At 40.3% G+C, this 15,951-nt stretch overlaps 1 protein-coding gene across 1 annotated transcript; it reads left to right on the forward strand.

Moving 5' to 3' along the window:
• The first annotated feature begins 14,226 nt into the window (after positions 1–14,226).
• LOC133796880 (RING-H2 finger protein ATL67-like) lies at positions 14,227–15,208 on the forward strand. The gene has a single exon (XM_062234570.1). The coding sequence runs from the start codon at positions 14,356–14,358 to the stop codon at positions 14,974–14,976; it is 621 nt and encodes a 206-aa protein (XP_062090554.1). The 5' UTR covers positions 14,227–14,355; the 3' UTR covers positions 14,977–15,208.
• The last annotated feature ends 743 nt before the right edge of the window (positions 15,209–15,951 follow it).

Raw genomic sequence — 15,951 nt, forward strand, 5'->3', positions numbered from 1 at the left:
TGGAAATGGTTAGATGCATGCTTAGTTACTCAACTCTACCAACTTCGTTCTGGGGACATGCAATTGAAACCACAAATGACATTCTCAATGTCGTGCCATCTAAATCAATCCCCAAAACACCTTTAGAACGCTGGAATGGTCGTGAACCTAGTTTACACCATTATAGAATCTGGGAGTGTCCCGCCCACATCCTGAGAAAAAAGGAGGGAAAGCTAGAACCGTGAACTGAAGTTTGCATGTTTGTTGGCTATCCTAAAGGTACTCTGGGTGGACTTTTCTATAGTCATTCAGAAAAGAAAGTGTTTACTTCTACAAATGCTACTTTTTTGGAAAATGACTATGCCCAGAACTTTAAAACTCGCAGCAAAGTAGTTTTAGAGGAGATGGTTAAAGAATTGACTCCAACCAATGTTCCATCGTCATCAACGCAAGTTGATGATGAAATTCCCACTCTTCATGTCCAACCGACGCAAGTAGATTTAAATGAAGAAAGTATCACTGTTCCTGAGCAAATAGTCACGAAGGCTCATCGTAGTGGGAGGGTTTCTAGGAACCCAATTCGCTATGGTTTGGATGGTAAAACCAATATGGTTGTTGGTGACACTAGTGATGATGATCCGTTGTCTTTCAAACAGGCAATGGCTAGCCCTGAAAAGGAACTATGGCTCGAAGCCATGAAACAGGAAATGGAGTCCATGTACTCAAATTCCGTCTGGGGTCTTGTGGAAGCACCTAGTGACTTTAGGGCCATTGGGTGCAAGTGGATCTACAAGAAGAAACGAGGTGTTGATGGAAATATCGAGACTTACAAAGCTCGATTAGTGGCAAAGGGTTATACCCAAAGAGAAGGCGTGGACTATGAGGAAACTTTTAGTTTGGTAGCCATGCTCAAATCCATTAGCATCCTCCTATTTATAGCAGCCGCTCTCGACTATGAGATCTGGTAAATGGACGTCGAGACAACTTTTCTTAATGGAAAGCTTGACGAAGTCATTTATATGGATCAACCATAAGGATTGACGGTAACTGGACAAGAAGGAAAAGTTTACAAGTTGAATAGGTCCATCTATGGACTTAACCAAGCTTCTCGTTCCTGGAATCTTAGGTTTGATGAAATAATCAAAACCTATGGCTTTGAACAAAATATTGATGAGCCCTGTGTTTACCAATTGAAGGCAAATCAAATAGTGGTATTCCTGGTTCTTTATGTGGATGATATCTTACTCATTGGAAACAATGTTAAGAAATTATTAGATGTGAAGAATTGGCTAAGCACTCAATTCCAGATGAAGGATTTCGGTGAAACAAATTATGTTCTAGGTATCCAGATTATCAAGGATAGAAAGAACAGACTCTTAGCTTTATCTCAAGCAGCTTACATTGATAAAGTGCTTGAACGTTTCATAATGACATATTCCAAGAAAGGGCGTCTACCGTCCCGCCATGGAATTCATCTTTCAAAGAAGCAGTCTCCCCAGACTCTTGAAGAGGAAGATGCAACGAGAAAAGTTACGCATCTACAGTTGGAAGTCTGATGTATGCCATGTTGTGTACTAGACCAGATATCTGTTATGCAGTGGGAGTAATGAGCAGGTATCAGTCAAACTTAGGACCAGAACATTGGATAGCAGTTAAGCATATCCTGAAGTATTTGAGACGGACTAGGGATTATATGTTAGTTTACAAGGATGGTGTTATGAACCCTGTAGGCTAAACCGATTCAGATTTTCAGACTGATGTCGATGACAAGAAGTCTACTTTTGGAATGGTGTTTACTCTTGGGGGTGGAGCTGTGATTTGGAGAAGCGTAAAGCAGTCTGCAATCTTAGATTCCACCATGGAGGCTAAGTACATAGCCGCGTCAGAAGCAGCTAAGGAAATAATCTGGCTAAAGAAGTTCTATTCGGATCTTGGTGTTATTCCAGAAATGGATAAACCTGTAACGACCCAAATTCGCTAATAAGGCTTAAGGGCCTTGATTAGCGTGCCAGGAGGGCACGATGGGAATTATGTGTGATTTTATGAGTTAAATGCATGGTTATGATTTAAAGCATGTTATATGACTAATTGAACATTGAAATGCATGACTACGTGGTTAGTATGCATGTTAGGTGAAATAATTACGCATGTGGACCCCGTTTGCATGATAGGGGTAAATTGGTAATTTTAGCCCGCTGAGGGCATATATGTGATAATTGTATTCTGTGAATTGTACCACGTGGGTGTGGTTGTATTATTGTGATGCACGTGCCGAGACGGTTCTAGAGCGCAAATTTAACTTAAGAGTCACAACGGGATTTCTATACCCGGCTCGGGAGGAGCCTAGGGGTACCTCGGGAATTTTATGGTTAAGTTGAGATTTAGCGGGTAATGGTTATTGGAGATTTAGTAACCTGGGTAACCATTAGTTACTGCTGAGAGTAACAAGTTTTAGAAAGAAAATGGTAGAAATGAAATAGAAATGAAAAGACTTAAGTACCCTTGAGGTTTAAGTAGGAAAGGATAGGCAAGGAGGGGCAAAATGGCCTTTTGGCAAGGGTTATAGACAAAATTCAGCTGGGATTTAGGGGAGTTCGGTTTGGGCATTTATATCACTTGAGTCTTGATAGAAATTGAAGAGAAGAAAGAGAAGGAGAAAGAAGGTTAGGGCAAGAAGAAGAGGAGAAGGAGAAGTGAGAGTCTAGGAGGAGATCAAGGAAGCTTGGTGTGGATTCTTGATTGAGGTAAGAGTTTTAAACATCCTTGGGTTTTCTTTTCTGTTGTGGTTTAAGATTTTGGAGCCATGGTTTAGGATTTTCAAGCTTGGGTTGTGTTTTTGGCCTTGGGTTTGAGTTTTCTGAAATTTGAAATCAAATGGGTGATTTTGAGTGTGATTGTGTAATTGAGTTGGGTTATGATGTTTATGGGTTGATGTATGGTCTACTTGGGGTTTTGATATGGTTTTGGGGCTTAGGTTTGAGTTTGGGATGATTTGGGATTGTTTAAGCTCGGAGAAAACGCAGGAGAAAACCCAGAATTCTGGGTCTGCGATGGCGTGCCGCGACACAGGTTTTTCGTGCCGCGGCAAGGGAGCCCCTGACTGATGGGTGCCGCGGCACAAGAAAGTTGTGCCGCGGCACAAGGCAAATTTCAGGATGACATTTTTTGGCAATTTTAGGCCTTTGCTCCGGGAGTTCGGGGGATGTCTCCGGGGTGTTGTTTTAAGGTTTTAGAGGTCCCGAGAGTGCGGGATTGGTCCCGGGAAGTGGTTTTGGGTTGATTAGTATTGAGGGATGTTTCTTGTGTGTTGTGACTAGGTTGTTGGTGAGGCTCGTGCTAGAGGACCGTGCTCGCGGCTTTAGTGCATCAGGAGGCTCGGAATACAGGTAAGAAAACTATAACACCCGTAGGATAGGGCGTGGGCCCATAGTGTGATGGTCGGGCATGGCCCTATATTGCATGTTGCATGATGAGATGATTGTAGGGCATGGCCCCGGATTGTATTATGTGTAAATGTTTAACCTGAAATGAACCGTGATGTGTGTGAATGTTTATTTCGAATGTACTATATATGTGATTATGATGAAATGTACGGCGTAAGCCGGGACGGCCGTGGGCCGAGTACGGCGTAAGCCGGGGCGGCCGTGGGCCGAGTACGGCGTAGGCCGGGGCGGCCGTGGGCCGAAAGTAACACCTAGCACATGGGATGCTATATATATTCAGGGTGGGACCCAAGGGATACATGAGTTATCCTCGCGGTGAGAACCGATACCCCAGGCTTCGGTAAGGCTCTGGGGCGGCTTGGCCGTGTTTGCTTAGTCTAATGGTTGACTTGTTTATTTGTGGATTATCTGTTATGATAAACTGTATAAACTGCATATGTTATGTTCTGCATGAGTTTTCTTGCTGGGCTTCGGCTCACGGGTGCTCTGTGTTGCAGGTAAGGGCAATGACTGAGTCAACCAACCATGAGTACGGAGAGCGTGAAGCGACGCGTACATGTTTGGCCTGCCCGACTGCTTTGGTTGGGGGTTTATTCGTAAATGGCTGTAATAATCTATGATTTTATGATTTCTCAAACTGTAACCTTATTTCAAGATGTGATTAGTTTTCAAACCTTATTTTGGGATCCCAAATGTTTAATAATAGAAGTTTTGATGAAACGACGCATTTTCTAAGATTACAGCCTTAACTTTTAATTAGTCACACTTTTGTTTCAAAACCTCGGTTAGCGAGTTCTTTGCACACTGTTTTGTCTTAAAAACTCACTCAGTAACGGCTCTAAGGAAGTAGGGCGTTACAACTTGGTATCAGAGCGAGCCAAGGTTTATTGGTTCTGGAGATCGACCGAACATGTACGCTCGCTGTCAGTGACAAGCTCGACTCAGGGTTGGTTGGTATGATTGATTGATATGCTGAACATATGTTTGAATGCCCTGTTTGCCTGTTTACTTATATGGAGCATGGGAAATGAGATGACATATGCATGAGATACTGATAGGGCCTGGCCCTTGACTATTGCATGTTGAGATTGATGCATGCTGAATAATACTATTATGCATATGGATGAATATTGGCATAATGGTTCGCATATTGAGTGTATGTGGTTAATTTTCTGGATTTAATTCATATGTTATATCTGTATATTGGCTTGTATGAAGCATGATGAGTATGGTTATACTTAGTGATGATAGAATCTGGTAGCTAAATGTATATTATTGTGGATTTGACCTAGTATATGCTTGTGTGTGCATTATACCTGGGGATATTTGGATCTAGTTATGGTTTGGTTCAGGGTATGAACCACAGAGTTCAGGAGTTTGGTCGGTTTGACGGGTGAACTCGTGTTGGTTGTTCCTAGAAGGGTTTCGTGGACCTGATATTGTGTTGAGAGAGGGATTCTAGGTATAAGTTGGAGTTGGGATCTCCAGTTATCCCCTAAAGCAGCAGCAAAGGGTCACTAGGGTGTGAGTAAGCTGTGGAGTTTGTCAGTTGTGATGGGATAGAAGGATAACGGATTTCTCTGGGGAAATAGCTGATTTCGATGTTTTAACAGTAAGGTTACAAGTGTTGGGTTACTGTGAAGTATGGTCAAATAAGGGTACTATATGAAAGGCGTATAGGGTGTTATCCTCTAGTGTTGGGGAAGGTACGAGTTGACAAGGAATTTATCAATAGTTGAGCAGAGTTAATTCCACCCTTGGTTAAGAGGACGAGAGATCCCGATTAGAGGGTTATGTTAAATGTTGAGGCAGAGGGATGCCTGGAATTGGTACTTGGGCTGAGGTACTGGCTTAATGGGTTGGAAAGAACCTAGATGACGAATGGTTAGAAGAGATTTTAAAGACATGATTTGAACTGTGGAGAATGGTGGACTTATAAGTTTGGTTTGGACTGTTGGGGTAACAACAGCGTAGATCGATGGGTTTGGTGATTTGGGTAATTCATTTCGGAAGTTCTACTGATGGATGTATCCGGAATTGATGGTGACCCATTTAAGGATTTGAGATCGGGAATAGTCTAAGGTATTTGGACTGCTCTGAGGTATGAGTTTATCGTCGGCATGTGGATGGCGGAGAGGGCCATGTTGTTCGAGGAACTGATGGTGGATGATTAAGAGCATGAGTGCTAGAGCCGCAAGGGCGGTGCTTCCTTTGATGGAATTAGTAAATATAGATTCGTGATAATCAAGTTGAAAGAACCCCGGTTAGTGTTGTGGCTTCTGGATTGCCAAGAAATAGGGGAAAAGTCTGACTGATAAGATGGTACTTGTGTTGATAGAACGCAGCGAGGTCGGATTCTCAATTTTGAGGGAAAAAGGACTCCAGACAGTGCTTGGGCACCTAGATTGAGATTGGAAAGAAGCCTGATCGAAAAGGTAGTTATCGAGATGGCGACAGGAACCAGGAGGTTAATTGGTATGCATATGAGGAAGAGGATGCCACCTGAGAGGAGGTCAGGTGAGGGCATGACTTCTACGTTGAACGACTCAAGATGTTAGGATGGATTTCCCATGGTGCGGGAAACGGAGAACTGGAATGCATCGATACATTCGAGGTTCGAGGCTGAGTCCTCAAGGATGAGTATTTAACTGGCGAGCTTATGCTTTGGGCATGTAACGAACTGGAAGGGTTCGGTGTTGAGAATGTTCCGAGAGGGTGATGGACATAGAGGGGTTGCCTCAAAGGTGCCATTTGAGAGGCCGAGGACAGTGATACTTATTGAGAAGGAATTAGAAGCTCTGGCAGATAGGATTGGTATAAGGGATGTTGTAGAAGACGGTTTTGGTCGACATAAAGTCTATTGGAGCAATCGAAGGAATCTGAGCCTGGTGTAGCTAGTGTGTTATACTGCGAGGATTGCTAGTATCGTCGGGTTAGGACGAAACGTACAATGTTGAATACAAGTTGGGACGATGTCCCCAAGAGTTGATCTATGACCTGGTTATTACCAGCTGGAAACCAAGGATAGAGACATTTCGTGGATTGTCTAGTTGCGCCGGCTAGAGTGTGAGGAGTTGGTAACAAAGATTCCGGAATGGTTCAAGCTACAGCGGCACAGGTAAGTTCTTTAGACAGAGAATGCTTGAACGGTGCGGGCAAGTCCCCTTCAAGTTCACGAGCAGTGTATGTGGATTACTCCCAGACGGAAATGGTGAGCAACTGATTATTATGCTGAAGACGTTAGTACTCAGAAGGCAGAGTCTCAGGTAAGGTTCTACGGAGTGTTTGTCGGGTGTCGTCAGGAGTTCTCAGATTACAGCTGCAAGAATAAAGGACAGGTATGAGAAGATTTGATCTGAAGTCACAAAGAAGCTGATGAAGAACGTCTGAAGAATAGAAAGCACAACAAGACTGGTAAGCGCGTCATCTACTGCATAAACACCTCCGGTGATTTCTACATCAAAGACGAGGAGAACAGTAAAACTTGAGGTTAGACGGATTGAGTGGTGTCAAATCAGAAAGAATTTCAGAAGACAAGGTAAGATTTGATTGGTTACGGACGATGATGGAATTTGCGTGTGTTTTGGTTAAGTAAAGAGTGATTGCATAAAGGACCTGATCTACGGTAGGGTTATGGATATGTGGGAGTGTACCACGATTGGGCACGCCCAGGAATAATGGACGCGAGGATGGATCGAACCTTGCGGGAGGTGAAAGAATGAACGTGGTTGATATACTTGGAGCGTTAAGTTAACAGTTACGCGTATTATAAGGTGCTTGAGTCTTGGGTATTAGTAAGAAAGATAGCGTCGAGACACAGAGGTGGTGAAAAGTAACAGACGGATGATCAGTGTTTGAAATCCTTGAATTGAGCGAGGGGAGATATGTTTGGAGACGGAACTCCTAGCTGTAAGGCGTGTGTCAGTCAGGGGATGGCGCCATAGACTGTAATAGAGTGGACAAGGCGACGACTGAGTTTGGCGTAACGCTAGTAGGTATGATTAGCTGGTGAGTGTCAATGATCTATGGAATCCGAAGTGTTGACTTGAGTTGAAACAGGGAAGGACCCTGTCAAGGTGGTACAGTGGGATACCAGGATCAGGTGAAGGATCCAGGTGGGATATGGTTTTGAACGAGGATTCTGAATGGACATCATTCCACCTCCTAGGGTACGTCGTATCGGGAGGGTTGAGCGGGTGACAGAACCTAGTGATTTCCTTTGGACCCTGAAGGGTCAGGTGATGTGGTGGTGCATTGTGGGGATAGACCACAATAGACCTTAAGTAAGGTGTTTGGACATGAAAAGTTTTAACTCGGTTGTTTGAGTTAATGTTGTTGGGGAAAGTGAACTGGTTTCGTGATAGAACGTCGATGATACGGAATTGAGACCCCATAGTATTTTAAATTGTTGGAATGGATTTGGAGGACGAAAAGAACAGAGTGGGAACCTGGAATTATCAGTTGATTGCAAGTGGATTGGCAGCCTGAAAGTTTATCAAGGATCTTAAAGAATTAAGCGCTGAGTAGGCGAATACTTGAGGTATTAAGGGAAGTGTAATCCCTGGTAAGTTAGTCGTGGTGGCAGTTGCTGATGTCTTGCTAATGTAACACGACATAGGGCTTGATAAGAGGTGAAGGATAGTGAATACTACAGTTTGGCTTTAGTTCAGAGAGAAAGACAAGTAGGTCGTTGAACTTCTTAAAGCAGGAGTGTCTGCCTATTTGGAAGAATAAAGAGCTGCGTCTCCGCGTTTAACAGACCAGGATCTGTGAGGCGTTCAAAGAAAGAAGGGAGAGTTCTGACCCTTGATTCAACATAAAATTTCGAAGTTGTAATAGGTGTTAGGCCAGCGGGGCCTACAAGCTGATCCCACCTAGTAGAGGTGATGACGTTTGAGTATCTATGGAATCAGGAATAAGACAATGAATTGGTCATTGTAATCTAGGCAGACCTTGGGCTTCGGCAGGGTTGCGGTGTTAAAGAGGGGCTATCGAGAGTATGGCTATTAGACGAGATCTTGCGAGCCAAGATTATTCTCCTGAAAGAGCATTGGTGAGAACTAAAGTAAGGCGATGGACCTTGGAGATTATGGTCAGATTGCGGGTTGCTGACTGATGTGTTTTCGTAAATTTCGAGGACGAAATTTTTATGAGGAGGGGATAGTTGTAACGACCCAAATTCGCTAATAAGGCTTAAGGGCCTTGATTAGCGTGCCAGGAGGGCACGATGGGAATTATGTGTGATTTTATGAGTTAAATGCATGGTTATGATTTAAAGCATGTTATATGACTAATTGAACATTGAAATGCATGACTACGTGGTTAGTATGCATGTTAGGTGAAATAATTACGCATGTGGACCCCGTTTGCATGATAGGGGTAAATTGGTAATTTTAGCCCGCTGAGGGCATATATGTGATAATTGTATTCTGTGAATTGTACCACGTGGGTGTGGTTGTATTATTGTGATGCACGTGCCGAGACGGTTCTAGAGCGCAAATTTAACTTAAGAGTCACAACGGGATTTCTATACCCGGCTCGGGAGGAGCCTAGGGGTACCTCGGGAATTTTATGGTTAAGTTGAGATTTAGCGGGTAATGGTTATTGGAGATTTAGTAACCTGGGTAACCATTAGTTACTGCTGAGAGTAACAAGTTTTAGAAAGAAAATGGTAGAAATGAAATAGAAATGAAAAGACTTAAGTACCCTTGAGGTTTAAGTAGGAAAGGATAGGCAAGGAGGGGCAAAATGGCCTTTTGGCAAGGGTTATAGACAAAATTCAGCTGGGATTTAGGGGAGTTCGGTTTGGGCATTTATATCACTTGAGTCTTGATAGAAATTGAAGAGAAGAAAGAGAAGGAGAAAGAAGGTTAGGGCAAGAAGAAGAGGAGAAGGAGAAGTGAGAGTCTAGGAGGAGATCAAGGAAGCTTGGTGTGGATTCTTGATTGAGGTAAGAGTTTTAAACATCCTTGGGTTTTCTTTTCTGTTGTGGTTTAAGATTTTGGAGCCATGGTTTAGGATTTTCAAGCTTGGGTTGTGTTTTTGGCCTTGGGTTTGAGTTTTCTGAAATTTGAAATCAAATGGGTGATTTTGAGTGTGATTGTGTAATTGAGTTGGGTTATGATGTTTATGGGTTGATGTATGGTCTACTTGGGGTTTTGATATGGTTTTGGGGCTTAGGTTTGAGTTTGGGATGATTTGGGATTGTTTAAGCTCGGAGAAAACGCAGGAGAAAACCCAGAATTCTGGGTCTGCGATGGCGTGCCGCGACACAGGTTTTTCGTGCCGCGGCAAGGGAGCCCCTGACTGATGGGTGCCGCGGCACAAGAAAGTTGTGCCGCGGCACAAGGCAAATTTCAGGATGACATTTTTTGGCAATTTTAGGCCTTTGCTCCGGGAGTTCGGGGGATGTCTCCGGGGTGTTGTTTTAAGGTTTTAGAGGTCCCGAGAGTGCGGGATTGGTCCCGGGAAGTGGTTTTGGGTTGATTAGTATTGAGGGATGTTTCTTGTGTGTTGTGACTAGGTTGTTGGTGAGGCTCGTGCTAGAGGACCGTGCTCGCGGCTTTAGTGCATCAGGAGGCTCGGAATACAGGTAAGAAAACTATAACACCCGTAGGATAGGGCGTGGGCCCATAGTGTGATGGTCGGGCATGGCCCTATATTGCATGTTGCATGATGAGATGATTGTAGGGCATGGCCCCGGATTGTATTATGTGTAAATGTTTAACCTGAAATGAACCGTGATGTGTGTGAATGTTTATTTCGAATGTACTATATATGTGATTATGATGAAATGTACGGCGTAAGCCGGGACGGCCGTGGGCCGAGTACGGCGTAAGCCGGGGCGGCCGTGGGCCGAGTACGGCGTAGGCCGGGGCGGCCGTGGGCCGAAAGTAACACCTAGCACATGGGATGCTATATATATTCAGGGTGGGACCCAAGGGATACATGAGTTATCCTCGCGGTGAGAACCGATACCCCAGGCTTCGGTAAGGCTCTGGGGCGGCTTGGCCGTGTTTGCTTAGTCTAATGGTTGACTTGTTTATTTGTGGATTATCTGTTATGATAAACTGTATAAACTGCATATGTTATGTTCTGCATGAGTTTTCTTGCTGGGCTTCGGCTCACGGGTGCTCTGTGTTGCAGGTAAGGGCAATGACTGAGTCAACCAACCATGAGTACGGAGAGCGTGAAGCGACGCGTACATGTTTGGCCTGCCCGACTGCTTTGGTTGGGGGTTTATTCGTAAATGGCTGTAATAATCTATGATTTTATGATTTCTCAAACTGTAACCTTATTTCAAGATGTGATTAGTTTTCAAACCTTATTTTGGGATCCCAAATGTTTAATAATAGAAGTTTTGATGAAACGACGCATTTTCTAAGATTACAGCCTTAACTTTTAATTAGTCACACTTTTGTTTCAAAACCTCGGTTAGCGAGTTCTTTGCACACTGTTTTGTCTTAAAAACTCACTCAGTAACGGCTCTAAGGAAGTAGGGCGTTACAAAACCGCTTGTGTTGTTTTGTGACAAAAAGAGAGCGATAGCCAACTCGAAAAAACCTCGAAGTCACAAGAGGCGTAAGCATATAAAAAGGAAGTATCACATTATTCGAGAATATGTGGCCAGGGGAGATGTGAAGGTTGTGGAGATTGCAACTGAAGACAATCTTGCAGATCCTTTTACAAAGACACTACCAGAAGCTACATTTGATAAGCATATCAAGGAAATGAGATTAGTAGAATTAAGACATTAGTTTCAATTAGTGCAAGTGGGAGTTTGTTGGGGTTTTATGCCCTAATTAAAACTCAAATTCTTTGTAATCTCATTTTATTATCAATAAAAGAATATAAATCATTTTTTGACTTGGTCAATCATTTTGCTCACATATTTTATTTTCATGATTATTTGTTTAATATAAACTTCTATTAAATCCCGAGCATATAGCTAATCTTATTTATAGTGACGTAATCACAGTGGAATATAAATATGATTATATGTTCAAAATAAGTTATTCCTAAGATTAGTCAGTGGACAGGATTTACGTTGATGATAGACCCAAAACGAGTATGTTTTAAAAGATTGAAAATAAAACTATTTAAGAGAATAAAAATGAACCATTAATGATTTGAAAATAAGTGGTAAAAGGAAAGATTATTAAGATACTAGAATCCACAAAATGTACGTTTAATAATATTTATTAGTATATTGATTCCCAAGTTTTAGGGATAGTTAAAATAAATCAAACTATCATTTTCCAAATAGATTTATAATTTTAAGCACAAATTACTTCTAAAAATATAGGATTTTTCTTCACTTTTCAAAAATTATAATTTCAAAGTATTTAATGTGAATCAATCTAATGAAACAACAAAAAATCAAATAACATTATTTATAAGGCAAAACATAATATTTTTGTTCTAAACATTAAATGTGTATAATTTAATGACACATTTTACACAAAGAATATTATGTTTTGCAAAGTGAAGAACAAAGTGCATATTATCTAACAATCCAAAATATGGGATATTGAAGATGAAAGACATATATGAAGAAAAAAATCCATAAACTTTGTTGCATTACAAGGGAAATCAACATACAACATAAATATTATCTAGTTACAAGTTGCTTCATCATGATCTTAATAATTTTATGAAAAAGATTAGAAGCACATAACTAGAGTAGAAATTACAAAATAAATAACATGCATACTTGCAAATGCTCTTGAAAAACCCAAAATGGAAGCGAGAAAATGGTAGAAAGAAGATGGTAACCAAAACTTAAGTACCCTAAAATGGTCTTGAAAATCCATATTTATAGCCAAAATGAGATTATTAAAATAATCAATTTAAATTAATTAAATTGATTATATTAATTAAATTAGTAATAATATGGTAGGGGTAAATTTTAGGGTGTAATGATGATTTTGTGGTGAAAATGTGTGGGAAAGTTTGGGTAAAAATATGATATTTTTGAACATAAGGGGACAAAAGGATTTGTTGGGCTAAAAAATGCACAAAGGTGGCTAGTGGCAGGCTTGGCCTGGCATGCCTGGGCTGGGGTGGTTCGTAGGCCCACATGGCTTGCTGCTGGGCGCAGGGGAGCTGGTTGCTGGAGTTGGTCGAATGGGTGAAGGAAGGCTGAGTGGAGTTGGCTGCTGAAGGAGATGGCTGGGCGTTGAAGGGGTGCATCAGGTGGAACCGTGGGCTGGGAAGGGACAGGAAGCTACTTCAGTATTTTCGGTTGGGCCTTGGTGGTGGGCCTTTTCCAAGGCTAAAAAATGTCATTATTTTTTTTCTTTCTTTCCTTGAAAATGCCACATTTTCTTCATTTTTCTTTCTTTTCAAGTGCAAAAATGCCATAAATTCCCTACAAAATAAATATAAAATAAATCATAATAAAATATTTTCAATTATAAAATAAATCAATTTAATTCTTTGAAAATATTAATTATAACTTAATTTATATTTAACATTTAATTTCAATAATATAACTTTTTTTTTTCTCAAACTAAACAACAATAATTAAAATAATTAACTACAACATTTTACAACAAAATAACTATAAAAACGCACAAAAATATATAAAATCAAAATAAACCCAATAAATTCAAAATTACTTTAAAACTTAATAAATCAATTCAAAACTTAAGAATTAAGCAACAATTAGCACATAAAAAGTGGTAAAATAATTCTATTTTACAGAGTTATCAATTGACTTGCTAATCTACGATATGATCTACTTACACATTACAGTGTTATGTTCTTTCCAAAACATTAGCAAAGTAGATAAGATCGGGTGTATATGTTACATCAGATAGGACCAATATTGACAGTTGATAAGATAAGTAAACATATCGTTATTATCTATTCTATTCATATCATATAGTTGACCATATGTCAATTCAATTTCAATTCTGAGTGGTCAGTATTCTAACTGATTGTATTATTTGAGTTCTTTGACTTGTTCGTTACCAGCTTACCCTATGGACTAGCCCATACTTACATCTTGGGAACTCGATAGTATAATTGAGTGGGAGTGTTAATCATAGATATGAACATCTATAGCTTCTGATGAAGAAGTGAAATGATGGTTTCCTTTTAGTTTGGTTCAAGGTGCTAAATGATAGAGATATTTTAACGCTAAAAAAAATTGGGTATAAAAGTACAATATTTTAAAAACATTGATTAATTTAGCTGTCGTTCACTCGTACTTTTGTCAATAGTATGATTTTTGGTTTTATAATAACTTCATTTACAAAATTTGAAATTCAACTTTCTATTATTAATATGTTTTAATCTTAACTGTTGGATTATTTTCATCTAATAATTTAATTGTAGTATGAAAATTAGAATATAAATTTGTCCTTTTAAACAATCATCATTTTATGTATGCATATACAAATTTACATGTCAATAAAATTTCTATAATTAAATTTCGTTCTCTTCCAAATTTTGTTAATGCTTACACCTAGTCACTTTCCATTTACCTAAACCACAAAATATTTGTATTTTTAAGTTCATGGTCATTTTTTAGTTCGTTTTCCAACTGAATTGAAATCATGTATTCTTTTTATTATATTTTGTCAGTAACGTGTCTTATTCTATGTCATTTTATTTTAAATTTTAATAATTCAAATAAGTGATGGCCATGGGCTCTAATAAATTTTTAATGGTTTGATAATTATTGTATTTGTATAGAATGAAAGGGAAGATTAATTGGATTGAGAAAGGGAAGAAAAGTTGGCTGCCTCAATTAAATGCCATCTCTCTTATTTCCAAACCTCGTATTAAATGCAGCAGCTGGAGTATCCACCCACCTTCCCCACTCTCCTCTCTCCCCAAAAAAAAAAAAAAAAAAAAACTTTCCCTCTCACACTCTCTCTCTTCCATAACAAATGGCTAAACCCCTTCAACCCTTTTCTCTCTCCCAATGTCCTCCTCTTCCTCCGCCACCGCCGCTGCCTCTGCGAATTCCTCCTCAACCAACTACTTCACCAATCTCGGCCTCGGTTATCCTATTGCCATCGCCCTCGGCTTCCTCGTCCTACTCTCCATTCTTCTCCTCGCTTCCTACATCTGCTGCCGAAGTGCCTCATCCTCTTCCCATCGCCATCGTCATACTTCCTCCTCTTCTCTCCCCCGAAACCCTAACCCTAATTCCGACGGCGTGATTCTACCGAGAATCATCTTCGTCGCTGAGGATGACGACGAAGATGAAGACGGTCGCCGTGACCTCGACGAAAACTCCGTCATCGGACTCGACCAATGCGTTATCAATTCGTACCCAAAATTTCCGTACGAGAGGGACGTTGCGAGCATCAAGGAGTCCACCTGTTCGATCTGTCTTTGCGAGTATAAGGAATCCGAGATGCTCAGGATGATGCCCGAGTGTCGCCACTACTTCCACCTATGCTGCCTTGACGCATGGCTCAAGCTCAACGGCTCTTGTCCTGTCTGCCGTAACTCGCCGTTACCCACGCCGTTATCCACTCCTTTGCAGGAAGTTGTCCCTCTTTCACAGTTTGCCGCTGACCGTCGACGGAGTAGGTGATGATGATTATGTCGTTTTGTGTTTTTTTTTTCTTTTTCTAATTTTCTGGTTGGATTATTTGGGTCTAGCTCGGCGGTTGTTTCACTCGTTTTGGTACGGGAGCTGTAAATTTTTTTTTTGTTGGGTTTGGTTCAGTGGGATTGTGAGATTGAAATCTGGGTATGGCTATGCAACAAATGAGTGTTATCAGTTTTACATGAAATACAAGAAATTTATTTTGATTTCACTGTTACATATGGTTTGTTTATTATGCAGCTTCTTGTATAGTTATATATATTTCTATTTGGTCGATTTATAGTTGACTACTTTCATGAAATTTAAGGTAACTTTTTCTATTTTTGAATTCATCTTTTTTCATTCTGCTTTCTCTTCTTCTTGCCCTTAACTGTGAGTGTTCACCTTTATATATATATGCATATATATATATACATATATATTATGTATATGTATAATGTTATGTATATGTATAATGTTTGCTGGAAAGGATAATATTAGTATATATATTAGCTACTGACATTGGCATGTGTTGATAGTTGGATTCCAATCTCCATTGTTGTACAGGTACGATACGAGTGGCTCTTCAAATGTTCTCTTCTCTGTGTGTTTGTTTTGTTGCCATTTAATGTTCCACGTCTGTTTTTGTTGGATATTATTATATTGCTTTGATTTGGTGGCCATCTTTAATACGTGCAATTAAGTTAATTTATTGATTAAAGAATGTGCATCAAATGGTGGCTTAATGTATTCTGACGTTTTTGTTTACGTCTTGGAGTGGAGACTGGTAAATATAGCTGGACTGTGCTGTATTTTAACTATTACTTAAATATATTCACAGAATGAGTTTGCATGAGAAGCTGAGACTGTACTTTTATTTTTATGTGATGTCAATTTGGTCACTCCAGTCAATTATAAAAATATTATTGAATGTTAATAATTTGGGCGGTAATTTGCAAGATTCCCTCACTATTGATATTT

This window comes from Humulus lupulus, chromosome 8, assembly GCF_963169125.1.
Source record: "Humulus lupulus chromosome 8, drHumLupu1.1, whole genome shotgun sequence".
In the NCBI taxonomy this organism is placed as follows: domain Eukaryota; kingdom Viridiplantae; phylum Streptophyta; class Magnoliopsida; order Rosales; family Cannabaceae; genus Humulus; species Humulus lupulus.

What these genes read in the sequence shown, in the direction of transcription:
- LOC133796880 (XM_062234570.1), top strand. Translation starts at nt 14,356, where the DNA reads ATGTCCTCCTCTTCCTCCGCCACCGCCGCTGCCTCTGCGAATTCCTCC.